Below are 18,928 nucleotides of genomic sequence, written 5' to 3'. Positions count from 1 at the left end.
GGTTAGAGGTGTGTCATGCTTCATTTCCAAACGACTCTGCATTGGAGGACACCCCACCTTCCCACACTGAAAAATGATCCCATTTCCAATATGTTAGTCCTTTTCGTCCAGGCAAAAAGCCAAGACATGTGAGAAAGACTGATTTACTGCCGTCACAGTTTCTTCCTCTTGAAAGTGACAACTGTTTAGCGACTGTTGATCAGATATGTGCCACTTAATTCCGCAATGACACTCCAGATATCGTCAGGCATCATTTGTGACAGTGGAGAAGCTTCCTTCACCTTCCTGTACTTGGGCCCTCTGGTCAATATCTGGGGCCTATGATTATATTTTACTTAAGGTAAAATTAAAACTACTCATGACTCATTTAATATTTTATTGCATGAATTTACATATGGAGTGTTAGAACTTCTCCTACACACCAACAGTTCAGGTTGCATATAAAGGAAAGTGGAAAAAAAGCATTAAAAGAATGCATACTTGTTTACTTGACCCTTATTTTCAATTGCTGAATATCACAAATGACCTGAACATGCCATACAGTACTAACCATCTGGTGTTATAGTCATCCACTGACATCAGCTCCCTCACTAACTCCTGTTTGTCAATCTGAACCCCCCAGTAAATAAAGAAAATTCAGCTATGACCAGTAGATTTCCACTTACCAAAGTCATTAATTTTACTTCCTGTCTACGTTACCGAATACACTGAAGCAAATGAATCCATGACACAAGTAATTTTCATGGCTTTATGCTATATCTCTATTATACAGGAGTGCATTTTGCTCTAGGACAATGCCATTGTCAACCATGCAACAGTTATTCAACAGTGCAGCATAATTTAGACCCAAAGGCCTGTCCGATTAAGTACACTTTATGTACCACAATTAATTTAAAGAATGTCTGCATTAATGCATACACACCAGTACTCACTGGTGTCAATAATGGTATGCACATAGAAGAGTGTCATTATGGTGTATTAAGTTCTAATGCCTGTGTATCAGTCCCAGGAGAATGCTGGTGATAGGTATTGGGACAGTAGGCCTTCAAATTTTTGACACTGTACTGTCTTAAGGTAGTGCACCTTGGTGCAACAAGTGCTTGGTTAAGGCAGAAGCAAGATTAACACATTAATATTTGACAGCTTTAAAAATTTTCAAACACCAATGTGCCCCTCATATTTTACCTATGTGTTGCATGAGGCACTGTTCTCAACTTGAAGACTTAATTTGATGTATTTTTGGTGGGGCTGATGCAGCTAAAATAATCCAAACTTTAATCTGTTTACTCCACAGTAAGTACCATAGGTGTTCTACAAAGCAAAGTGTAGTAAAGGACATGGTAAACTATTGTTTACTTGGTCCAGTCATAAACAGACAAAAATAATACTGATTGAGCAGGTAGCAGGCCTGTTCATGATGTCTGAAGTCTTACCACTGTATAAGCTCTTCAGCTGCTGTGCTGAGATTCAGCTTTGGAATTGATCTTAAAGTGTCAGATATTGATACTTTATTGGAGTGTCTACATCGGCTCAGCTGCTGTCATCAAGTAGCTATGCATGGCCTTCAGCTCTCGTCCATGATGAAGAACCCCAGCTTGGCCACAGAAATCTCCCTCCGCAGACGGACCACCTCCCAAAACATCTGTTCAGCTGCAGAGATGGGGAGTGCATCATCTGAGCATGTGCACTACAGGCAGCGTATTCCTCATCACTTAGAATACAGTTTTGAAAAGGTAAAAAAAACCAAAAAAACTGCAAAGATGAGGGTCCAGGTTGTTCACTCACCATCCTGTCTGACTAAACCTTGCTGGATGTATCTGATATAGGTGAAGAAGTTACACACAGCTGTGATCTGGTCAGATGCAAAGAAAGATACATGTTAGGGGACAAGTTTAAAAAAATGAACGAGTGCTGTCTGTCAAAATAATTTTTAAAAATCAAAAACAGAGAGAAGTGAGCTGTACCCTAGCTCTGCTAGAAGGGGAGATGTAGTAATATCTCTCTCCATCTCCAAGTTTGATGCGATGTCGGCAGGGGTGGGATATCCCACTCAGGGCACACATCCTGTGTCAGCACACAAAGACTCGTTAAGTGTAGTCTATTAGCAACAAGCTCTCCCAGCAGCCAATACGGCCCCAAGTAAAGAACATTCAGTGATTCTGTTTGCTATACATAAATGAGCATGTATTAGAGTCCATATAAAGACTGTCCCCATTCATACCTGTTTAAGAATTTCACATTTTACCCCTACCAGTAAATACAAAAGAATACCACATCAATGGAAATGCACCCATAATGAGCTGAAGGTTAGACAGACAAAGATGATGTCGATGACGCAGTGGGTCATCATATGACATTACAGAAAGAGCTTTATTAAAGAGCTTGTTGGATCCACATCACCAGCTCACATTACAATAATTTAATCCAAACCGTACAGAAGAGGTTGGAAAAGGAATCGAAAGCAAAGGGCAAGAACACTGGGATGGTTATTCTCTGTGTGAAGCAGGTTAGAGTTTGGGTTAGAATTATGGCATTACATGACTGGCTCAGATGCTACTATAAAGTCACTTACGTCTCTACTGGTGCTCGGCAGCCACTGTAAAAACAAGCCCATGATCAAAGTATGATCAGACTGTGAGTGAACGAACAGGAGCCAAACCAAAACAATGTGACTTAATGAAGTGCATAATTCTGTGGTGCCAAGCACACTACAGGAGCAAGATTGCTTTAAGTTACAGAGCCCCTACACCAGACTGAACAATTCAAATCTGTCACCCATCTGTTATTTTCTCCTTAGGAATTGTTCTCCTCATTCAGTTCATACTTGTTAAATCCCGAATGGTGGTGCATTCAGTTTAAATTCCAGTATTTCCAGTTTGGCTCCTTTGGGCACATGAAAGGAGAACGTTGCATGAGAATGTTGGATAGTAGCTGGAGTGCCCCCTCAAATGCTAGAACATTTAATTGTTTCTGCTCCAGTATTTAAAAGGTTTTTATTCTTAAACTAGCTTTTGGTATCCAAGTATACATTAAGATACTTGAGAGTGGTTTGACTCGATCACAAGGACCACTCAGAAAGAATGTCCAAGCTGCATTAAAAGTACAATAGTGAAAGGACGTGGTCAATAACACTGTGCGATGCATATTACTCACTTGGGTCCTCCACATTCAATAGCCGAGGTCTTAACCATGGGTGTCACTGTCATGGCAACAGGCTCAATAGTCAAAGAGTTATTCTCCACTGCACTCTGTACAGACTGAGACAGCTAGAGAGAGACACACACACACACACGAGGGTTATCTGCACAAATGCTCTTTTTCTTACTGAAGTCTAATACATTCAAAACAGATACAAACCAACTTGCATACTTCTGAGCGTGTGAATGAAAGACAGGGCTCAATGTCTTCTCTGTAGATACGGCTGATGAAGGCAGAAGATCGGTCCAGACTTGGAGCTTCCTTCCAAGACAGAAACTCGGCAAATAATACAGAATCCAACTAAACACAGAGAGGGACAGAGAGAGACAAGTTAAGATCCACTGCACTAAATCTTTGACCTGATATTGAACATGAAATGCAGTTCATAACTATTTGGACATTTAGGGATATTTTATTTATTCTCATTTTATTTCAGAGTTAAATAAAATGACAACTGTGAGGCTAAAGTGCAGCATTTGCATACTGGGTGAACCATACACAGTCTGTTTTTAAACATTGCATCCCACCCCATCACTGTTGTGCAATGTGTCAACAACTGATCCTGTCCATATATTTAAGGACCTTTCTGTATGTTTGTATCCAATACACACACATTTGGATTTATGTAAATACAAACTTATTTACTGTTGTTGGTCATCAGAGATCATCTGCTAGGCAATACAGAATAAGCAATCAAAGTGAATATCTTTTTAAGAAATGACTACCCATTAGCCCATTATGTAGCACATTATGACTACAGTTAAAAATGAATAGAAATGTGTAAAAAAACAACAACAAAAAAACCCCAAAAAACCCCCCCCAAAAAAACAAAAAAAAAACAACAAACACACATCTACGGTATCAACAGGGTCATTGTGAAAACCCCCATGTTTTCAGCCTTCACTAAAACTTAACAACAACAAACACATACGGTTATATCAAGAGGGTGCAGTGGCCCCACAGTACTCCCCTGTCTGCAGATACATGGCAACAGTAAGCCTCTGGGTTTCTCTCTGCTGCTGTAGAGATCAGAGATGATCAGAGATGCAGGGAGAGGGTCAAGCATGGGACAGCCTACATAAACTAGGAAATAGGAATAGGATAGAAAGGGAAAAACTGTGAGAAAAAATTATGAGTAAAAATTGACCGAGGAGAAAGACAGCGGAAGAAAACTGGAGACAAGTGAGCTGGGTGGAGAGACACCAGCCAAAGCCTGTCCAAGACAAAAGGAAGAAAAGCACAGTTCTAGTGCAGCTGTTTATGACAGTATAAGACAACTGAAATTCCTGCCCAAATTAGGGCAGTGTGTTAATCATCATCACAGTATTAGCATTGCAATATTAATATCACAGAAGGCAGCGATATGCAGATCAGGTTTTATTTTGATGTGCTGTGAGCGTCTTGAGCAGTGTCAGATGTTCCAGAGGAGTACTCGATGTTTGGTTTGATGAAATGACGGCATTTGCGCGATCCATCATAGATCTATCAATCACAGGTCAAGTTCAACTGTGTAACAGACCATACATATACATAAGTGTTCCAGCACTGTACATATACATACATGTACGCTCTATTATCACCCTCTCTCTATTACTGTGTTGATAAACTATTCCCAAAAGGAGCCAATTATCTAGTTGAACATGTGAGTGAATGTATACCTCCTTGTCTTCCTGGCTGTTCTGAGGAGATGCAGATGTAGACTCTGGCTGTAGCTGCGGCAGGGTAAGAGTGGCAGTCTTGTTGCGTGTGGAGACCCCTTTGGAGCCTGCTACCTGGAGCTGGGGGTGAAGTTGGCGGTTGGGGGAGGATGGGGTGGAGGTCAACACCAGGGTCTTTAGGGCAGACACCTCAGCCTGCAGTACATCAATCTGAGAGAGGAATGAGAAGAGTGCATGAGACCAGCTTTAAGAAAGGAGGGAGGTATGAAGGGAAGGATGGTTGGATGGTTGGATGGAAAGAGAAATTAGTGACCTTGCCCTGTGCCTCCTTCAGTTGCTTCTCAGCATTTGCCTGTTTTACATTGGCCTCCCGGACCATCTTATGAGCTTCCTGGAGACATGATACATGGGCACAAGTTAGTTACATTATAGTCACAAAAAAAAACAAAAAACCAAAAAAACCACATTGATTGCTATACACTGAGACCCTCATTCTTGACTTATCTATTTAAAACACACAAGCTCCCTTTTTTCTTTAAAACAGACAGGCAGCGCTGACATTGTAAGAAGACTCTCTTCACCTCAAAGAGGCTGGCTGTCAGTTCTTCCAGTTCCTGCTCCAGCTGGTCTCGCACATTAGACAATCGTTCACATTCCTCCCCCTTCAGTTTTAGCTCCTGAGTAATGTTGACAATGTAGATTAGAATAGAACAAAATATCAAACCCTACTGAATTCTAAAAAAGTACTGAGTGTTGGCTATACATGTGTATGATGAGCTCAGAAGGAATGAGATCAGATGAGATAGACTGCACAAATGTACATGAATCATGTATAAGTCATCCTGCCTATACGTTTGCATAGTCTTTGTGTACATTTTAAAAGTCTGTATGCATGTGTGCACCCATGCATTCAAGCCACCTTTGTGTGTGTGCGCATGTCTGTGCACATGCGTTCAGTCCACCTTTTGGGCAGCATCCAGCTGCTCTCTAAGGAACTCTGTGCCTTTTTCTCTGATCTCCAAAGAAGAACTCCGCAAACGAGACAAATTGTAGGCTTCCCCTCTGTGGACTTCTACCTCCTCTTGAAGCAATACCTCTGCTTGTCCCGCTCCAGCCATTATACTACGTTCCAGCTCAGGCTCCAGGTCTACCAACCTGCAGTGAGAGATATGGCGTAGCTACTGACAGTTTGTTTTAAGTCCCTCTACTAACTTTTTGTAAGTAACAGACAATTCAACAAACAAAGTTAAATTTGTTTTAACTTTTCCTGGGGGAAAAAAAGCATATCGCAAACTACCCACGGCTACGCACAAGATATCATACCGCATATTTCAGATTGAAATATAAAAAAAAGCCTCCGTATACTTTTGAATAATGATAAATTATGAATATTTCTGTATTTGACGACATTTGGACTAGAATCCCCTTAAGAATATCCACACCCTTACCCCGACACTGCTCAACCAAAGGATTCCCTTTAAACCACCATAGCATCCGCTTACGCCGGGCGTTGCTTGTTGTCGTCAGCAAAAATATTTGTAAGACTACTTATGTAGCCAAATCTCGGCACTTCTTTAAAAGTATCAACCAACAAACAGACCTAAATCTCCATAAGCAGATAAAAAAAAAACACGCTTCAAGCCTCCGCGATGTGTTTTAACTTGAAAACGAAACCAGTGTTTTGATATTTTTCGGACTCTCCCCAGCTGCCAAACTTCTCTGATTGAGCAGGAAAAGTGCTGTCGCTCCATCTGCAACAGGTCACATGATCCAGAGACATCCCTAGAATTCTGCTTTCAGGAAGCGCATTATGCTAATATAGCACATATTCTGTAACATTCGACTTTATTTCATCTGTCTCTACTCTAACTGGGCGCTACAAATCATATTGCTTTAACACATTTTTTCACTCAAAAAACCTGCCGATTTTCATGAATTATTTAACAATGAGGCATCATATTCTAAAAACAAATACAACCGCAGGAAGGCTTACTACTACTATCGGCAAGAGTTCAAATCCAATACACACATTTAGCTATCATATCAATTTTTCATATAAGACTAACGTTAATTCGGGTGACGATACGTTACCTTTTCCCGGGCATGTCCTCCCTTTTGGGAACTAAAACGTGTCCGACCGGGATTTCACTTTCATGTTGATCATTTCGATATTTGCTTTCTACTGTCGCCATACACTGTTTTGCAGTACTTTTACTATTTTATATAGGTCCACGCCACAACTGGTCGACCACGTACACGACTTACACACAACCATTGGTGAGACAATGGCGTTTGTGCCGCAGCTCCTTCACAGTACCGCATGGCCAGAGAGAATACAAGATGTTTTCCATTTTTAAGCCTAACCAAGAATACACAGAACGGATAGTGAACTTCTTGGGCCCGTTTTGTCCCCCCCGTACAGCATGCACTTGACAAAATAAAATAAAATAAATTATTTTTGCCTTGTACATTTAATAAAACAGAGATTAAAAATAAATGTGACAGATCTATTGTTGTGAAGTTTTCAGAGATTGTGTGGAAATCTGTATCAGACTCGATTCCCCCGTAGATTGCACATATGTCGTGTTGAAACGGCATTTTCGTATATAAAAACATTTGATCTTCAGAAAAGTACCATCAGAACCATAAGAGCTACTGAAACGTTACAAGTGAAGTAGTGGGTTTATATGGTAACTGATTTTCATTTATTCTATAATCACTAAAGTAAATACAAAATTTGTACGTTATAATTTTTTCATGTTTATTTGGAGCAGCAGCAATGGTTATAGCCCTTCCCCCCTTCTTTTTTGAAAACAAATATATGGTCCCCCTTCTTTAAGGCTAATTTGATAGTGAGATACACAGACACACACAAGGGCATGTGCCACATACCTTCCAACAGGACATAGCTCTTCTCTGCTGTGTTTAGTTTGTTGATGACCTGAAATGTCATCTTTCCAAAAAAACATATGGGAGGAGTACACTGCTATTCTCGAGCTACCCGTCACCAAGACCTCATACCCTGGGCCCGATCTGGAGACTTGTGGAGGAGAGGCAGACAGGTGTACATTGTGGATCCCCTCAAAAGCATCCATCTTCAAGGGAGTGGCACTAAACCTGGCCCAGCTTTTTGTCAGAGGCTGTGGGTAGCCGCTTCCATATTTACACCTAAATACAACAAAACAATATCTACTTATTTATCTCTCAGAAACACTTCTACAAAAATAACAGTTTATTCACTACAGTTGTCTTCCATGTTTTTCAGTTGTCCTTTTTTAGCTCCGTGTCTTCTAATGAATTTTGTTGCAAGAGTTTCCACTCATGTTCTCTTATAACTAGAACATTGCTTTTTGTAATAACTCACAAGACATGTCTGTATGTGTGAGTGAGTGAGAGAGAGATTTAGAGATAGCCAGCTTCTCCCCACAGCAGCACTAAAACGTGTAGGTGGATAGTCTGGAATGAAAATAGGCCACAGGATTGCAATTAAGATCCATACTTAGATTCCCCTTGTCATTTTAATTAGAATATTTTCAGTGAAAGATGATTGAGCCCTTCGTCATGCTTTCTCTAGCCAACACTTTATACTAAACCTCTCTTGTTTATGAACATTATTATACAGTATTCCATCTCTTTAGCTCTGAAGTGATGGGAAGACTGTGGATTAAATGGAGTATCGTGCTGTAATGGTCTCTGACGTATCAAACAATATACCAAAGTCCATTAATAGACATTTTCAAATGATAAGCATTTTCATTAGTCAGGTTTGTTTCACAGCTATCCTTAATTTGCCATCTGAAATGCTTTTAAAGATTTAGATCTGATGAATAGGGTAATCAATTTTCCACACCAACCAGTCTTTACCAGAATGTATGAGAACAAATTAAAAAAAAGAAAAAAGGAACTGTGCTTTTTGTGTAGGCATTGTTACTGCAGAGGATTGTACCCAAATACATGATCTTTCTAATAAGAGAAAACAGCACAGCCAAGTGTCAGGAACATGCCTTTGATGCCCAAAATGCTGATCTGTTGTAAACAGTGTAAAAGAAATAAACAAACCCCATAAACAGTTAGGAAACAGAAAGGTGCAGAGTTCAAGAAGATATTCATGTCTTGTGGTGGCTTTCTAGACTATAGGGTAGTTTAAATGCAGTTTGTTATGCTCCCAGCCTACATGTGGAGCTGTAACATAGCGTAACTGATATTACATTACACCAACATAACACATAAAGAGAGCTTCGCCTACCTAGTAATGAACAATACTGATATGAATTATTCAAAGTTTTTCGGCAAAAGCAAAGTTTGTTGATTGAATGTGATACAAGAACGTTGACACAGCGTTTTCTAAAGCATATACCTCCGGACAGCTTCTTCAGTGCAAAGCAGATTATCTGTCCGCTTGTGGAAACTCTAGCGCCTAAGTACCTTTCTAACGTGCACCGTTCGTAGCTTCCCTAGTCAGCGAGGGGTTAATAAATAACCGAGAAACCAAATTGGACCACTTGGCGATTGGCATTTTCTCCACCAGGTGGCGCTTGTTCCTAGAAATCCTATGCACAATAATAAGAACAATATGCTTCCATTCTTTTTTCCACCCAGTCATTAAAATAATCCAATAACCTCATTATTCATTGGCCTTTAAATGGTTGTAGAGATTGTATAACATTATTTATGTTGTATTATTAATCAAATTGTGTTCTGTTGCGCTGTCTCTCTCTCTCTCTCTCTCTCTCTCTCTCTCTCTCTCTCTCTCTCTCTCTCTCTCTCTTCCTCTCTCTCACTCCCTCTTTCTGTGTGTGTGTGTGTGTGTGTGTGTGTGTATGTGTGCATGTTTGTGTCTAGGTTATTTTGCACCAAAAGATTTATTCAGGTTATTAAATTACCACTTCCCCACAATGCTCCTTTGTTGCTGAAAGAGATTAACAGGTCAAGTGACCGGAGGTGTAGGCGTCTCTTTCCCTGCTTGCTTCTTCTCCTGCATCCCTGACTGCTGCTCACGCAGCCTGCCATCCTTCACTTCATCAAGCATATTGAGCAGCTTGGAGATTGGCTTTCTTCATTTGAAGAGTGTATACCAAGGCGTGGTGGCGGTGAGAAGGTGAATGTTTATTAGGTGCTGATCACATTACAGTTTATTAAGTCACCAGTAAATTAGACTCAGTTTAAGCCTAATCATGAATTTGAACAGCAATATAGATTCTACGTTGAAAACCCAGACTTAAAAATAGTCTAGGGTTGTAACTAACTATGTCTAAATTAAGTGATCTCTCTCTTTGTCAAGATTGATTTCTGGATGAATCAGAACATATATTTGTGATGAATTATCATACAGTAACATAAATTATCCTATGCATGACTAAATCATAATATGTACATGTGTTTTTTGGGTTTTTTTGTTGTTGTTGTTGTTTTTGTTTTGTTTTTTTGCTTAGTTACTTAGAGCTCCAGAACCAGGCCCTCAGCCTGAACATCAGCATCAGTAGGGTTCAGGTAAGTGGCCCCTCCTCAACAGCAGGGGGCAGAGATGACAGTGACATACTCATGCAGGGTGGCAGATGCCCGCCTTGGCACCTTCTCTCACCTTCTGCTGCGCTGGAAGGGGAGCATCTACAAGCTCCTGTACAGAGAGCTGCTCATCTTCAGTGCACTTTACTGCTCCATCAGCATGCTCTACAGGTACTGGCATCCATGGGCTGCGCTACATGCTGTGTGTGATCTGCTTTTCACTTTAGGTGAACTTTGGATGATGGGCTGTCAATCAGGCAATCACAGACATACACCTTTTAGCCAGCAAAGTTTGTCATTCCTGGTTTTCCAACATCCTAATATTGTAGTGGTACGAAAATATATAGTGACATGTAATGACAGGATGAATTTGAGGGTAACTGTCTGTGGTTGGCAGGTTCCTCTTGGATGATGGGCAGAGGAGACTGTTTGACAAGCTGGCCATCTACTGTGACCAGTATGCACAACTTATTCCTGTGTCCTTTGTACTGGGTGAGTGAAAGTTGCTCTCTTGCTCTTTCTCTCTCTTTCTCTAACTCTTTCTCTCTTTTTTGTCTCCCTCTTTCTCTTTCAACCATGTAAAAGGTTTTCCCCTTGCATATTAATGCTCTGGAGATTTTTAGAGGGCAAAGTTCTCCTAAGCTTTTCAGCAAAGTCAACAGGAACTGGAATGGAAGTTTGAATGAGAGTGATTATACAAGTGAATGAATGTTTGAACATGTATTTCACTGACCTATAAGACTCCATACAATTGTTATTTTTACAACACTGCAGCCAGGCATGTATCCATGTATCACAGAATAAACATTGGCTGCTCTGACATTCTCCAAAGTTAAGCAATTGCTAAATTTGTACCTGTGTGTGTGGTAGGTTTCTATGTGACCCTTGTGGTATCTCGCTGGTGGGGGCAGTTTGAGAGTGTCCCCTGGCCAGACCGCTTGGCTGCCCTGGTGGGAGGGCATGTGCGGGGGGTGGATGAGGGCGCCCGACTGATACGTAGGAGTCTGGTGCGCTATGCCAACCTGTCGGGCATCCTCATCTACCGTTCCATCAGCACCGCCGTCTACAAGAGGTTTCCCACCATGCAGCACCTGGTACAGGGAGGTACGCTTGGTTCCCTCATTTACATAATGTTACTCTGGACAAGGTCACTACTAAACCTAACCTGCTTCTTGGCGAATGTTCGCCAAGCCTTGCATTGTTACCTACACAGGTATACTGCAAAGTAGAATACTGTCACTCCTAGTGCAGATGCAGTTCTGAACCAACCCCAACATACACATTCTATACAGCACACTGCTATCTTCAAAACTGCTATCCTTGAATTAAAATGATATTTATTTATTTATTTAAATTCACTTGATTATTTATGTATGTGTGTATTTTGTGTGTGTGGATTGATATTTCAGGGCATTCGTAGCTTAGTGGTTAAGGTGCCACTATTGTCACTGCTGGGCCCCTGATCAACGCTCTTAACCCGCAATTGCTCAAGTTGTATTCAGTCCTAATTGTAAGGCGATTTGGATAAAAGTGTCAGCTAAATGCTATAAATGTTTGAGCGCTTAAAATTAAGCCTAGAACTGTAGCTTTTGATATTCTGAAATATAACACTTGAATCTACTAAAAAAGTAAATAATTAAACAGTAAAAAGAGCCTGGGACAGGTATGATATGGCAGCAAATTACTAAATAACTGAAAGGCTTGGAAATACTCTAGATAAAGCTGTGTCTGCTAGAGACAGATTTAATTACAAGAGCATGGTTACATGGTGACAAAGGCAGTGTTAGCAGACACTATAAGAAGCACTGTAGAAGATCTTAAACATAAAGTCTTGATGAGTAGCAAATGAAATGACCACACAGTACCAGTGATGTGGCCTTGAGCACTGATTACAGCTCTGTGGAATGGTGCCACTGTTGCAGTGGTACCCTGCAGTGTCTAGTATTGAGACTCAGCAAGCAAACAAAGATTAATGGGCTGTTTCTCCAAACCTCAGGCTCTCTCAGCACAAATATCAGTCAGAAAGCCAAGTCTAATCAACTTAGGGCAAAACGTTTCACCCAAGAAATCAATGGAAGTGCACTTGTTGCATGTAGTTGCTTTTTTTATTTCCAAACCATTCTGATCTCTCTCTCTCTCTCTCTCTTCTCCCTCAATCTGCCCTCTCCCCCTCTGCTCCTCTCTGCTCCTCTCTCTATTTCTCACTCCTTTTGCCAAATCATGAACAATGTGGTGCATTTTGAAGACAAATAGAGTGTGAAATGATGTGCTTCAGAGATAGGGGTTATCTTTCTTTAATTTGGTGACCTGAATTTTTCATCATCACAATAAAAAAAGCAAAATCACATTTTTAAAGTCAAACTCTCTCTATGTCCAGGGTTGATGACAGCAGAAGAGCTGAGGCAGTTGGAGGAACTGCCATCTCCTCATAATAAGTTCTGGGTTCCCTGCATGTGGTTTGTGAGCCTGGCACTCCGAGCCCGGACCGAGGGACGCATCAGCAATGATGTTGTGCTCTCTGCCATCCTGAATGTATGCTTCACAGTTCTCCCCACATTCAGCCAGCATTGCTTTTGTAATTCATTCACTTGGGAAAAGGGACATTTTTGTAAATTTGTCTTATAACAAACATCAAAAAACATTCATCCAACACTTTTATCCAAAGTGACTTACTATTACTAATTATGACCAAGTACAACTCAAGCAACTGAGGATTAAGGGCCTTAGTCAGGGGCCCAACAGTGGCAACCTGGCAGATGTGGGATTCAAACCAACACCCTTCCAATTACAAGTCAAGCACCTTAACCACTTAGCTGTCACTCCCTACACAGGTGATGCAGTGCAGGGTGTGCAGAGTAAAAGCTGTCCCAGGCAATTCTGGCAATTGTGCATGTTGTGTGTTTCTCTTTTCTTCTTTTAGGAGTTAAATATGTTGCGCTCACAGTGCATGAAGCTATACAGTTATGACTGGATCAGTCTGCCACTTGTTTACACTCAGGTCTGACTGACTGGCGTAGTGTCATACTAATATCACTAACAACCACAAATTTCTAAAAGCAATGAATGATATACACTAGAACACTACAATTGGTGATTTACCCATAGACACTAGCTGCACTTACTGATGTTAACTTATTCATAAATAATGAGTCTTATATCTTTTTAATTTGGATTTTTTTCTTTTGGATTTGTAAAGCTGTACATCATTATCAAATCTGGAAATACAGAACATCTTTATAATCTGAATAACTATAAAGACTTAGATATAGTCTGCCTGTGCAAACAGTAATGCTCAGCTGAATCTTTTATTGTCTCGGACAGGTAGTAACTGTAGCTGTGTACAGTTTCTTCTTGACTTGTCTGATTGGCCGGCAGTTCCTAGATACCACCCAGGGTTACCCAGGTCACAACATCGACTTCTACATACCTGTCTTCACCTTGCTACAATTCTTCTTCTACGTTGGCTGGCTTAAGGTGTGTGTGTGTGTGTGTGTGTGTGTGTGTGTGTGTGTGTGTGTGTGTATGTGTGTGTGTGTGTGTGTGTGTGTGTGTGTGTGTGTGTGTGTGTGTGTCTGCACGCGTGCGCTGGTCCCATATATATCACAGTCCAAGAGAGCAAAAGCACTAAATAACTAATTTATTTAGGATACAGCAGATGGTTGTGAGATGACCTGTAATTATGTAAAATGACTGTAATTGTACGAGATCACCTGTTATTGTCTGAAATGACTATAATTTTCTGAGACGATCTGCAATTGTTTAAAATGACTGGAATAGTATGAGATGACCTGGTATTGTCTGAAATTATCTGTAATCACCTGAAATGATCTGTAATCGTCTGAAATGACTTCTAATTGTCAGGAGATGACCATCTGTGATGACCTGTAATTGTCTGAGATGACCTGTAATCATCTGAGATGACCTGTAATCATTTGAAATGACATGTAATCATCTGAGATGACCTGTAATCGTCTGGTGTATTCAAAGGTGGCAGAACAGCTTATCAATCCATTTGGGGAAGATGACGATGACTTTGAGACAAATTGGTTGGTAGACCGCAATTTGCAGGTACCATTTCCTTAGTCAATATATAATATCTGCATTCAGATCATTAATTGCTCCCTTCTACCTAGCACCACTATAGCAGAATAATGTATTGCAAACATCACTATGTACAGTGATCATTATATAAAACAAAGTGGGTCACACCATAGTACAGGCTTGTCAGTAGATGAAACACAGAACATAACACCTTTCTCTTTTTTTATGTCTCAGGTATCTCTGTTGTCTGTTGATGAGATGTATGATCTTGTCCCGGTGGTTGAGAGGGATCAGTACTGGAATGAAACAGAACCTCAGCCTCCTTATACAGTCGCCAGTGCCGAGCACCGAAAACCCTCATACATGGGCTCTGCTCTGGACATCAGGTGAGGGTTTGCCTGTGTGTGTGTGCGGGCTGTTGGTTCTGTGTGTTTTCTTCTGGTGAAACCTTCTTGAACTCAGAGCTTCTTTGTTTTTGTCCCTGTCTCTCCCAGTGTACCTAAAGAAGAGATGGAGTTCCAGCCCAACCTGGAGCAGATCAAAGAGCATGAGGAAGCCAACCACTCCACTCCTCTCCTGGGCAGCCTGAGCCGGCTGTTGGGTGTCCAGTCACCCAGCTTTCCCTGCTCTGCTCCTTCTTCTCGGCTCTCTCTCCTGCGACGCCGGCCCCGTGCTCCTCTCAGCCGCTTCCCCCTGTATTTGCACCTAGAAGCCCCAGCATTGCTTGCCCATGGCCAAAATCTGCCTGACACAGACATGCTCGAGTGTGCCTTCTCTTCCATGTCCCTTTATGAGAGACCTGGCTGCTACAGCTGCCCACAAACCCCCATCCACTCCGTGCCCCCTCCTATTCCTCGGCCCCGCCCACTCCGTAGGGGGCACAGTGAGTTGGCACAGAGCGTGAGCTCTCTAGCTCACCCACCACTGGGCTCACAGCAGTTTCCGCCTCCAAACACACCTGGTCAGATGTCCCCCCCACCATCCTCAACCTTTCTCTTGGTTGGAGAGGATGGCAGACACCCATCTATGCCTGCTTTCTCCTTTCCTGACCCTGTCCCTGAGACATGCCCTTTGCCCAAACCGTGGCAGACTAACGGACTGATTTACCATTGCCCTCTACCCCCTCACCTGTCCCTAAACACCCCTTCCCCTACAGAGGGGCAGCTGGGACCCCTCAGCACCCGTACAGGGGGTGCAGGAGGAGAGAGAGTGTTCTCCTTTACCCCTCCCTTTCGAAATCTTTTTCAGACCAGTATAAACTCTGGGTGCACAAATACCTCAAACACAATCAATACCAACAATATCAGCAGCACAGGTAATGTGTGTAAAGGCACAGGACAGGCAAGCAGTTTAATGAACAACCTACAACCCATCAACAGAAACAACACAACTCTGACCAGCTCAGCCAATGCCCTTACTCTTATTGCTACAGCAACACAGCAAACTGCCAATCAGCACAACTCCCCTAAAGATTCTGGTATCTCATTGTCCGAGGGTGACTTGCTGGGTGGCCGGGTGCTGCAGAGTGGAACGATGAAAACCAGCAAGATGAGGGAACAATTCTAACCAGGGCTGAAAGGAATGAACGTCAGCACAACAATGAGGCCATGTGCACAAACTCCTATATGATTTGTGTGCTGTTACAACCATCTCAGTGATAATTTCTACAGGTGTCTCATGTCACAAGTTGGACAGAGGTACACATGAAACCCTCATGATCAGAATAAGAACAGTGAGCAGGAGGGTGATTTGGGTGACTGAATAAAGAGACAAACACTTTTTCTACTTGGTAACAGTCTTATTATCAATACTTGTCTTAAAAAGTCTTAAATTTCAGTTTTTCAGAAGTCATCTTTCAGGCTCTCTGGTAAATCACACAAAAACAGCAATTGGACTTGCAGCAATCAACCTTAAATTGGATCAAAATTAACTACATTAGTATGATGTATAGTTGAATTTCTGCTATATCTGCAGTGTGCTACAATAAAATTTATGTTAGAAAAGAAATTCCAATGTGGAAAATAGAGATGTCAGTCCCAAGTAGAGGAAAGAGCAAAGATGAAGAGAAATATACCATACCAACAAGACTTTGCTTAAATAACTGCTTTGGCATACACTTTGATATAGTTATTCAAAGATATCAATTATCCTTCCTGAAACTGGGACAAAATTCAGTATGCTTCACTATTTTGTCTTTTATCATTTTAATAAACCTCACCAGGGCTAATTTCACAATAATGACCACTTGGCTGCATATATCCCTTACTTTTGTGGATAACTTTTTTTTGTTTGTTTTTTAGTGCTTTGAATTGTAGTTTCCTTTGGGTCCTTGGTGCCTTAACTTAACAGACTGCATTGATTATTTCAGAATCAGACAAGTTAGACAAATCAGAAAGCAGGGGCGTTCTTCAGAATTTGCAACCAGAATTTGTTAATGTACTGTATATTTAGAATACTGTAGGTTGATTATTACAGCTGGTGTGGTTTACTTTCTATTCAGTGTAAAATAAAAGTTAAATATCACTAGGCTCATCCAATAAGGCTTGGAAAATATTAATAAAAAGTGCACTGCAAATATTTGTTGTGTGTTTCATCATATGTTGCTGAACTGAAAATATTGGCTGTGCTATTATCATGATGCATGTAGACTACTGTGTTTACTGTATGTGATTTTTTAAATTCAATCTGAATTTCATTTTGCATGATTACATTAATTATTTTAATATATTATATTAATAAGAGTAATTAATAAGATATTATATTAATAAGATTAATTAATATATTATTAATTAATAGTCGTAATATTATTGATTATAGCATTATTAATTTTTAAATGACTGGATTAATTAAAAAGATTGGATTTATTAGCGAGTGCTACACACTATCAGCGCATGCTCTTTTACGTACAATCGGGTCCTGGACACCTCAAGAAAAAAAAATTCTACAACATCTCCACACCACTGGATGGAGCCAAACGTGCATCTTAATTGGTAAAACTACAAATATTTAAAGAAAGAACTTGAGAATTGGTTTTATTGTATTCTGCCTGAGGAGTCGAACTGGGCGGCAGAAAGAACGCCAACAAGAAAAGCTTTAAATCACAGTGTTTTCAAATCAGCTAAGCCATTTAGATTTTACCAATCGAGTGGTGATTTGTTTTTCGTTCTCATTTGCTCACGTTAAATTTATCTGAGAACCCAATTCCTTTACAACCGAGAGTGTGTGCTGTAGGTCATGGACACTTGCGCGACAGGTTTTTCCAGTACCGTTTTCTTTGACTTGGAGACTACTGGTTTTGGTATGTATTTATAACGCGACGAAACCGTTTGCAGATTGTAAATTCTTGGACATGTACCCAAATGATTGCCTCCTTCTCATCTAGGACCCTCATGTGACATAGTTCAGCTGGCGGCAGTGAATGGCAGTCATACGTTAAACCTCTTTATGGTCCCGCGCTGCAGGATGGAGCGTGGGGCCTGCAGGGTGACTGGCTTTAGCGTGCGTAAGAATCGGCTCTTCCTACACCGCAGACCCATGCTCACTAACTCGCTGAGGGAAGCCCTGGTGTCCTTCATCACCTTCCTTTGTATGTTTAGACGCCCGCTGCTAGTTGGTCACAACATTCGCAGGTTTGATTGTCTCGTGTTGGCTAGAGCTTTGGACGAGTTTGGCTTGAAAACAGCATTCGAGGTAGGAATTGCGGGTTTTGTGGACAGTCTCCCATTGGCCTGCCAGCTTCTCAAGAACAGTGGAATCCACAGCTTCAAGCAGGAGATTCTAGTTAAGACCATACTTGGTGTTTCCTATGTGGCCCACAATGCTTTGGAAGATGTACAAGCCTTGCAGAAGCTTTACTGGACCCTCAGACCCACAGCCAGTCAGATTCAGCAGCATATGTTTAGTCTGGATTCACTCAATACCAATGCTGTCAAACCTGGCAGCCCACCAGGACAGGGGTCCTTATATGAGCACTTCCAAAGGGCAATGAAAGTAACTGCATCACAGGGGAGACGTATGAGCTTTCGCTGAATTAAGGAAAATGGTTTTCATGCACTACAACTTGTGTAGAAGTTGCAATTTATTTGATACAACACCAGTTCCTTGTATTGCAGTTGTTAAATGGGGGTATTATTGTTGAAAATACACAATTAATCCTTCAGCAGAGTAAGGAATGTTATTTTAGCAATTAGTCATATGGCCATTCAAGCCATTCCTGTTCCAGCATTGCCAGGATATAAGAGTGTAAGGCAGTTGATATGGAACACAACTGCACACACATTTTTGTCTATTTTAAGAATATTTATTTAATGAAATTCCTTTATTGAAATAAAAGTTGTTGTTTTTTTTTTAAACTACATGTATGTTTTGCCTTACAGAACCTAGTAGGAGTAAGTCACTGGGTCGCTTGACCCATCATTTCAAATGTAATTAACATGACATTTTATAGGACTGCATTCAGTAGCTTTGCTGGCTGTTAAACACAAATACAATGTGAGGGATAACCATGAAAGACTCAAGGTTCGCAA

General features: G+C 41.0%; 3 protein-coding genes across 5 annotated transcripts; 2 read left to right on the top strand and 1 right to left on the bottom strand.

Annotated features, from left to right (window-relative positions):
• Positions 1 to 361: 361 nt before the first annotated feature.
• On the bottom strand, positions 362 to 9,302 carry rab3il1 (RAB3A interacting protein (rabin3)-like 1). 3 transcript variants are annotated; one of them, XM_027019970.2, is made up of 12 exons: positions 9,214 to 9,302; positions 7,749 to 8,024; positions 5,819 to 6,011; positions 5,438 to 5,533; positions 5,170 to 5,247; positions 4,857 to 5,066; positions 3,370 to 3,498; positions 3,154 to 3,266; positions 2,573 to 2,596; positions 1,965 to 2,064; positions 1,786 to 1,852; positions 362 to 1,650 (listed from the first exon to the last, which is right to left on the bottom strand). In XM_027019970.2, exons 2-12 carry the CDS (start codon positions 7,949 to 7,951, stop codon positions 1,565 to 1,567), a joined length of 1,299 nt encoding a protein of 432 aa, XP_026875771.2. In that variant the 5' UTR covers positions 7,952 to 8,024; positions 9,214 to 9,302; the 3' UTR covers positions 362 to 1,564. The 3 variants fall into 3 exon arrangements, with proteins under 3 accessions (XP_026875771.2, XP_026875769.2, XP_026875770.2); XM_027019968.2 differs by lacking the exons at positions 7,749 to 8,024; positions 9,214 to 9,302 and adding an exon at positions 6,948 to 7,194; XM_027019969.2 differs by lacking the exons at positions 7,749 to 8,024; positions 9,214 to 9,302 and adding an exon at positions 6,305 to 6,598.
• Positions 9,303 to 10,380: 1,078 nt separating this feature from the next.
• best1 (bestrophin 1) lies at positions 10,381 to 15,968 on the top strand. The gene is made up of 9 exons (XM_027019954.2): positions 10,381 to 10,532; positions 10,759 to 10,853; positions 11,232 to 11,465; positions 12,739 to 12,893; positions 13,282 to 13,359; positions 13,683 to 13,835; positions 14,349 to 14,429; positions 14,637 to 14,788; positions 14,897 to 15,968. Exons 1-9 carry the CDS (start codon positions 10,381 to 10,383, stop codon positions 15,966 to 15,968), a joined length of 2,172 nt encoding a protein of 723 aa, XP_026875755.2.
• Positions 15,969 to 17,461: 1,493 nt separating this feature from the next.
• trex4 (three prime repair exonuclease 4) lies at positions 17,462 to 18,850 on the top strand. Its single transcript, XM_035523844.1, has 2 exons — positions 17,462 to 17,700; positions 17,785 to 18,850. Exons 1-2 carry the CDS (start codon positions 17,637 to 17,639, stop codon positions 18,429 to 18,431), a joined length of 711 nt encoding a protein of 236 aa, XP_035379737.1. The 5' UTR covers positions 17,462 to 17,636; the 3' UTR covers positions 18,432 to 18,850.
• The last annotated feature ends 78 nt before the right edge of the window (positions 18,851 to 18,928 follow it).

Source organism: Electrophorus electricus, chromosome 2, assembly GCF_013358815.1.
Source record: "Electrophorus electricus isolate fEleEle1 chromosome 2, fEleEle1.pri, whole genome shotgun sequence".
Lineage (NCBI taxonomy): Eukaryota > Metazoa > Chordata > Actinopteri > Gymnotiformes > Gymnotidae > Electrophorus > Electrophorus electricus.
Note: the sequence above shows the minus strand (reverse complement) of the source record. Positions and strands in the feature narration are given on the sequence as shown.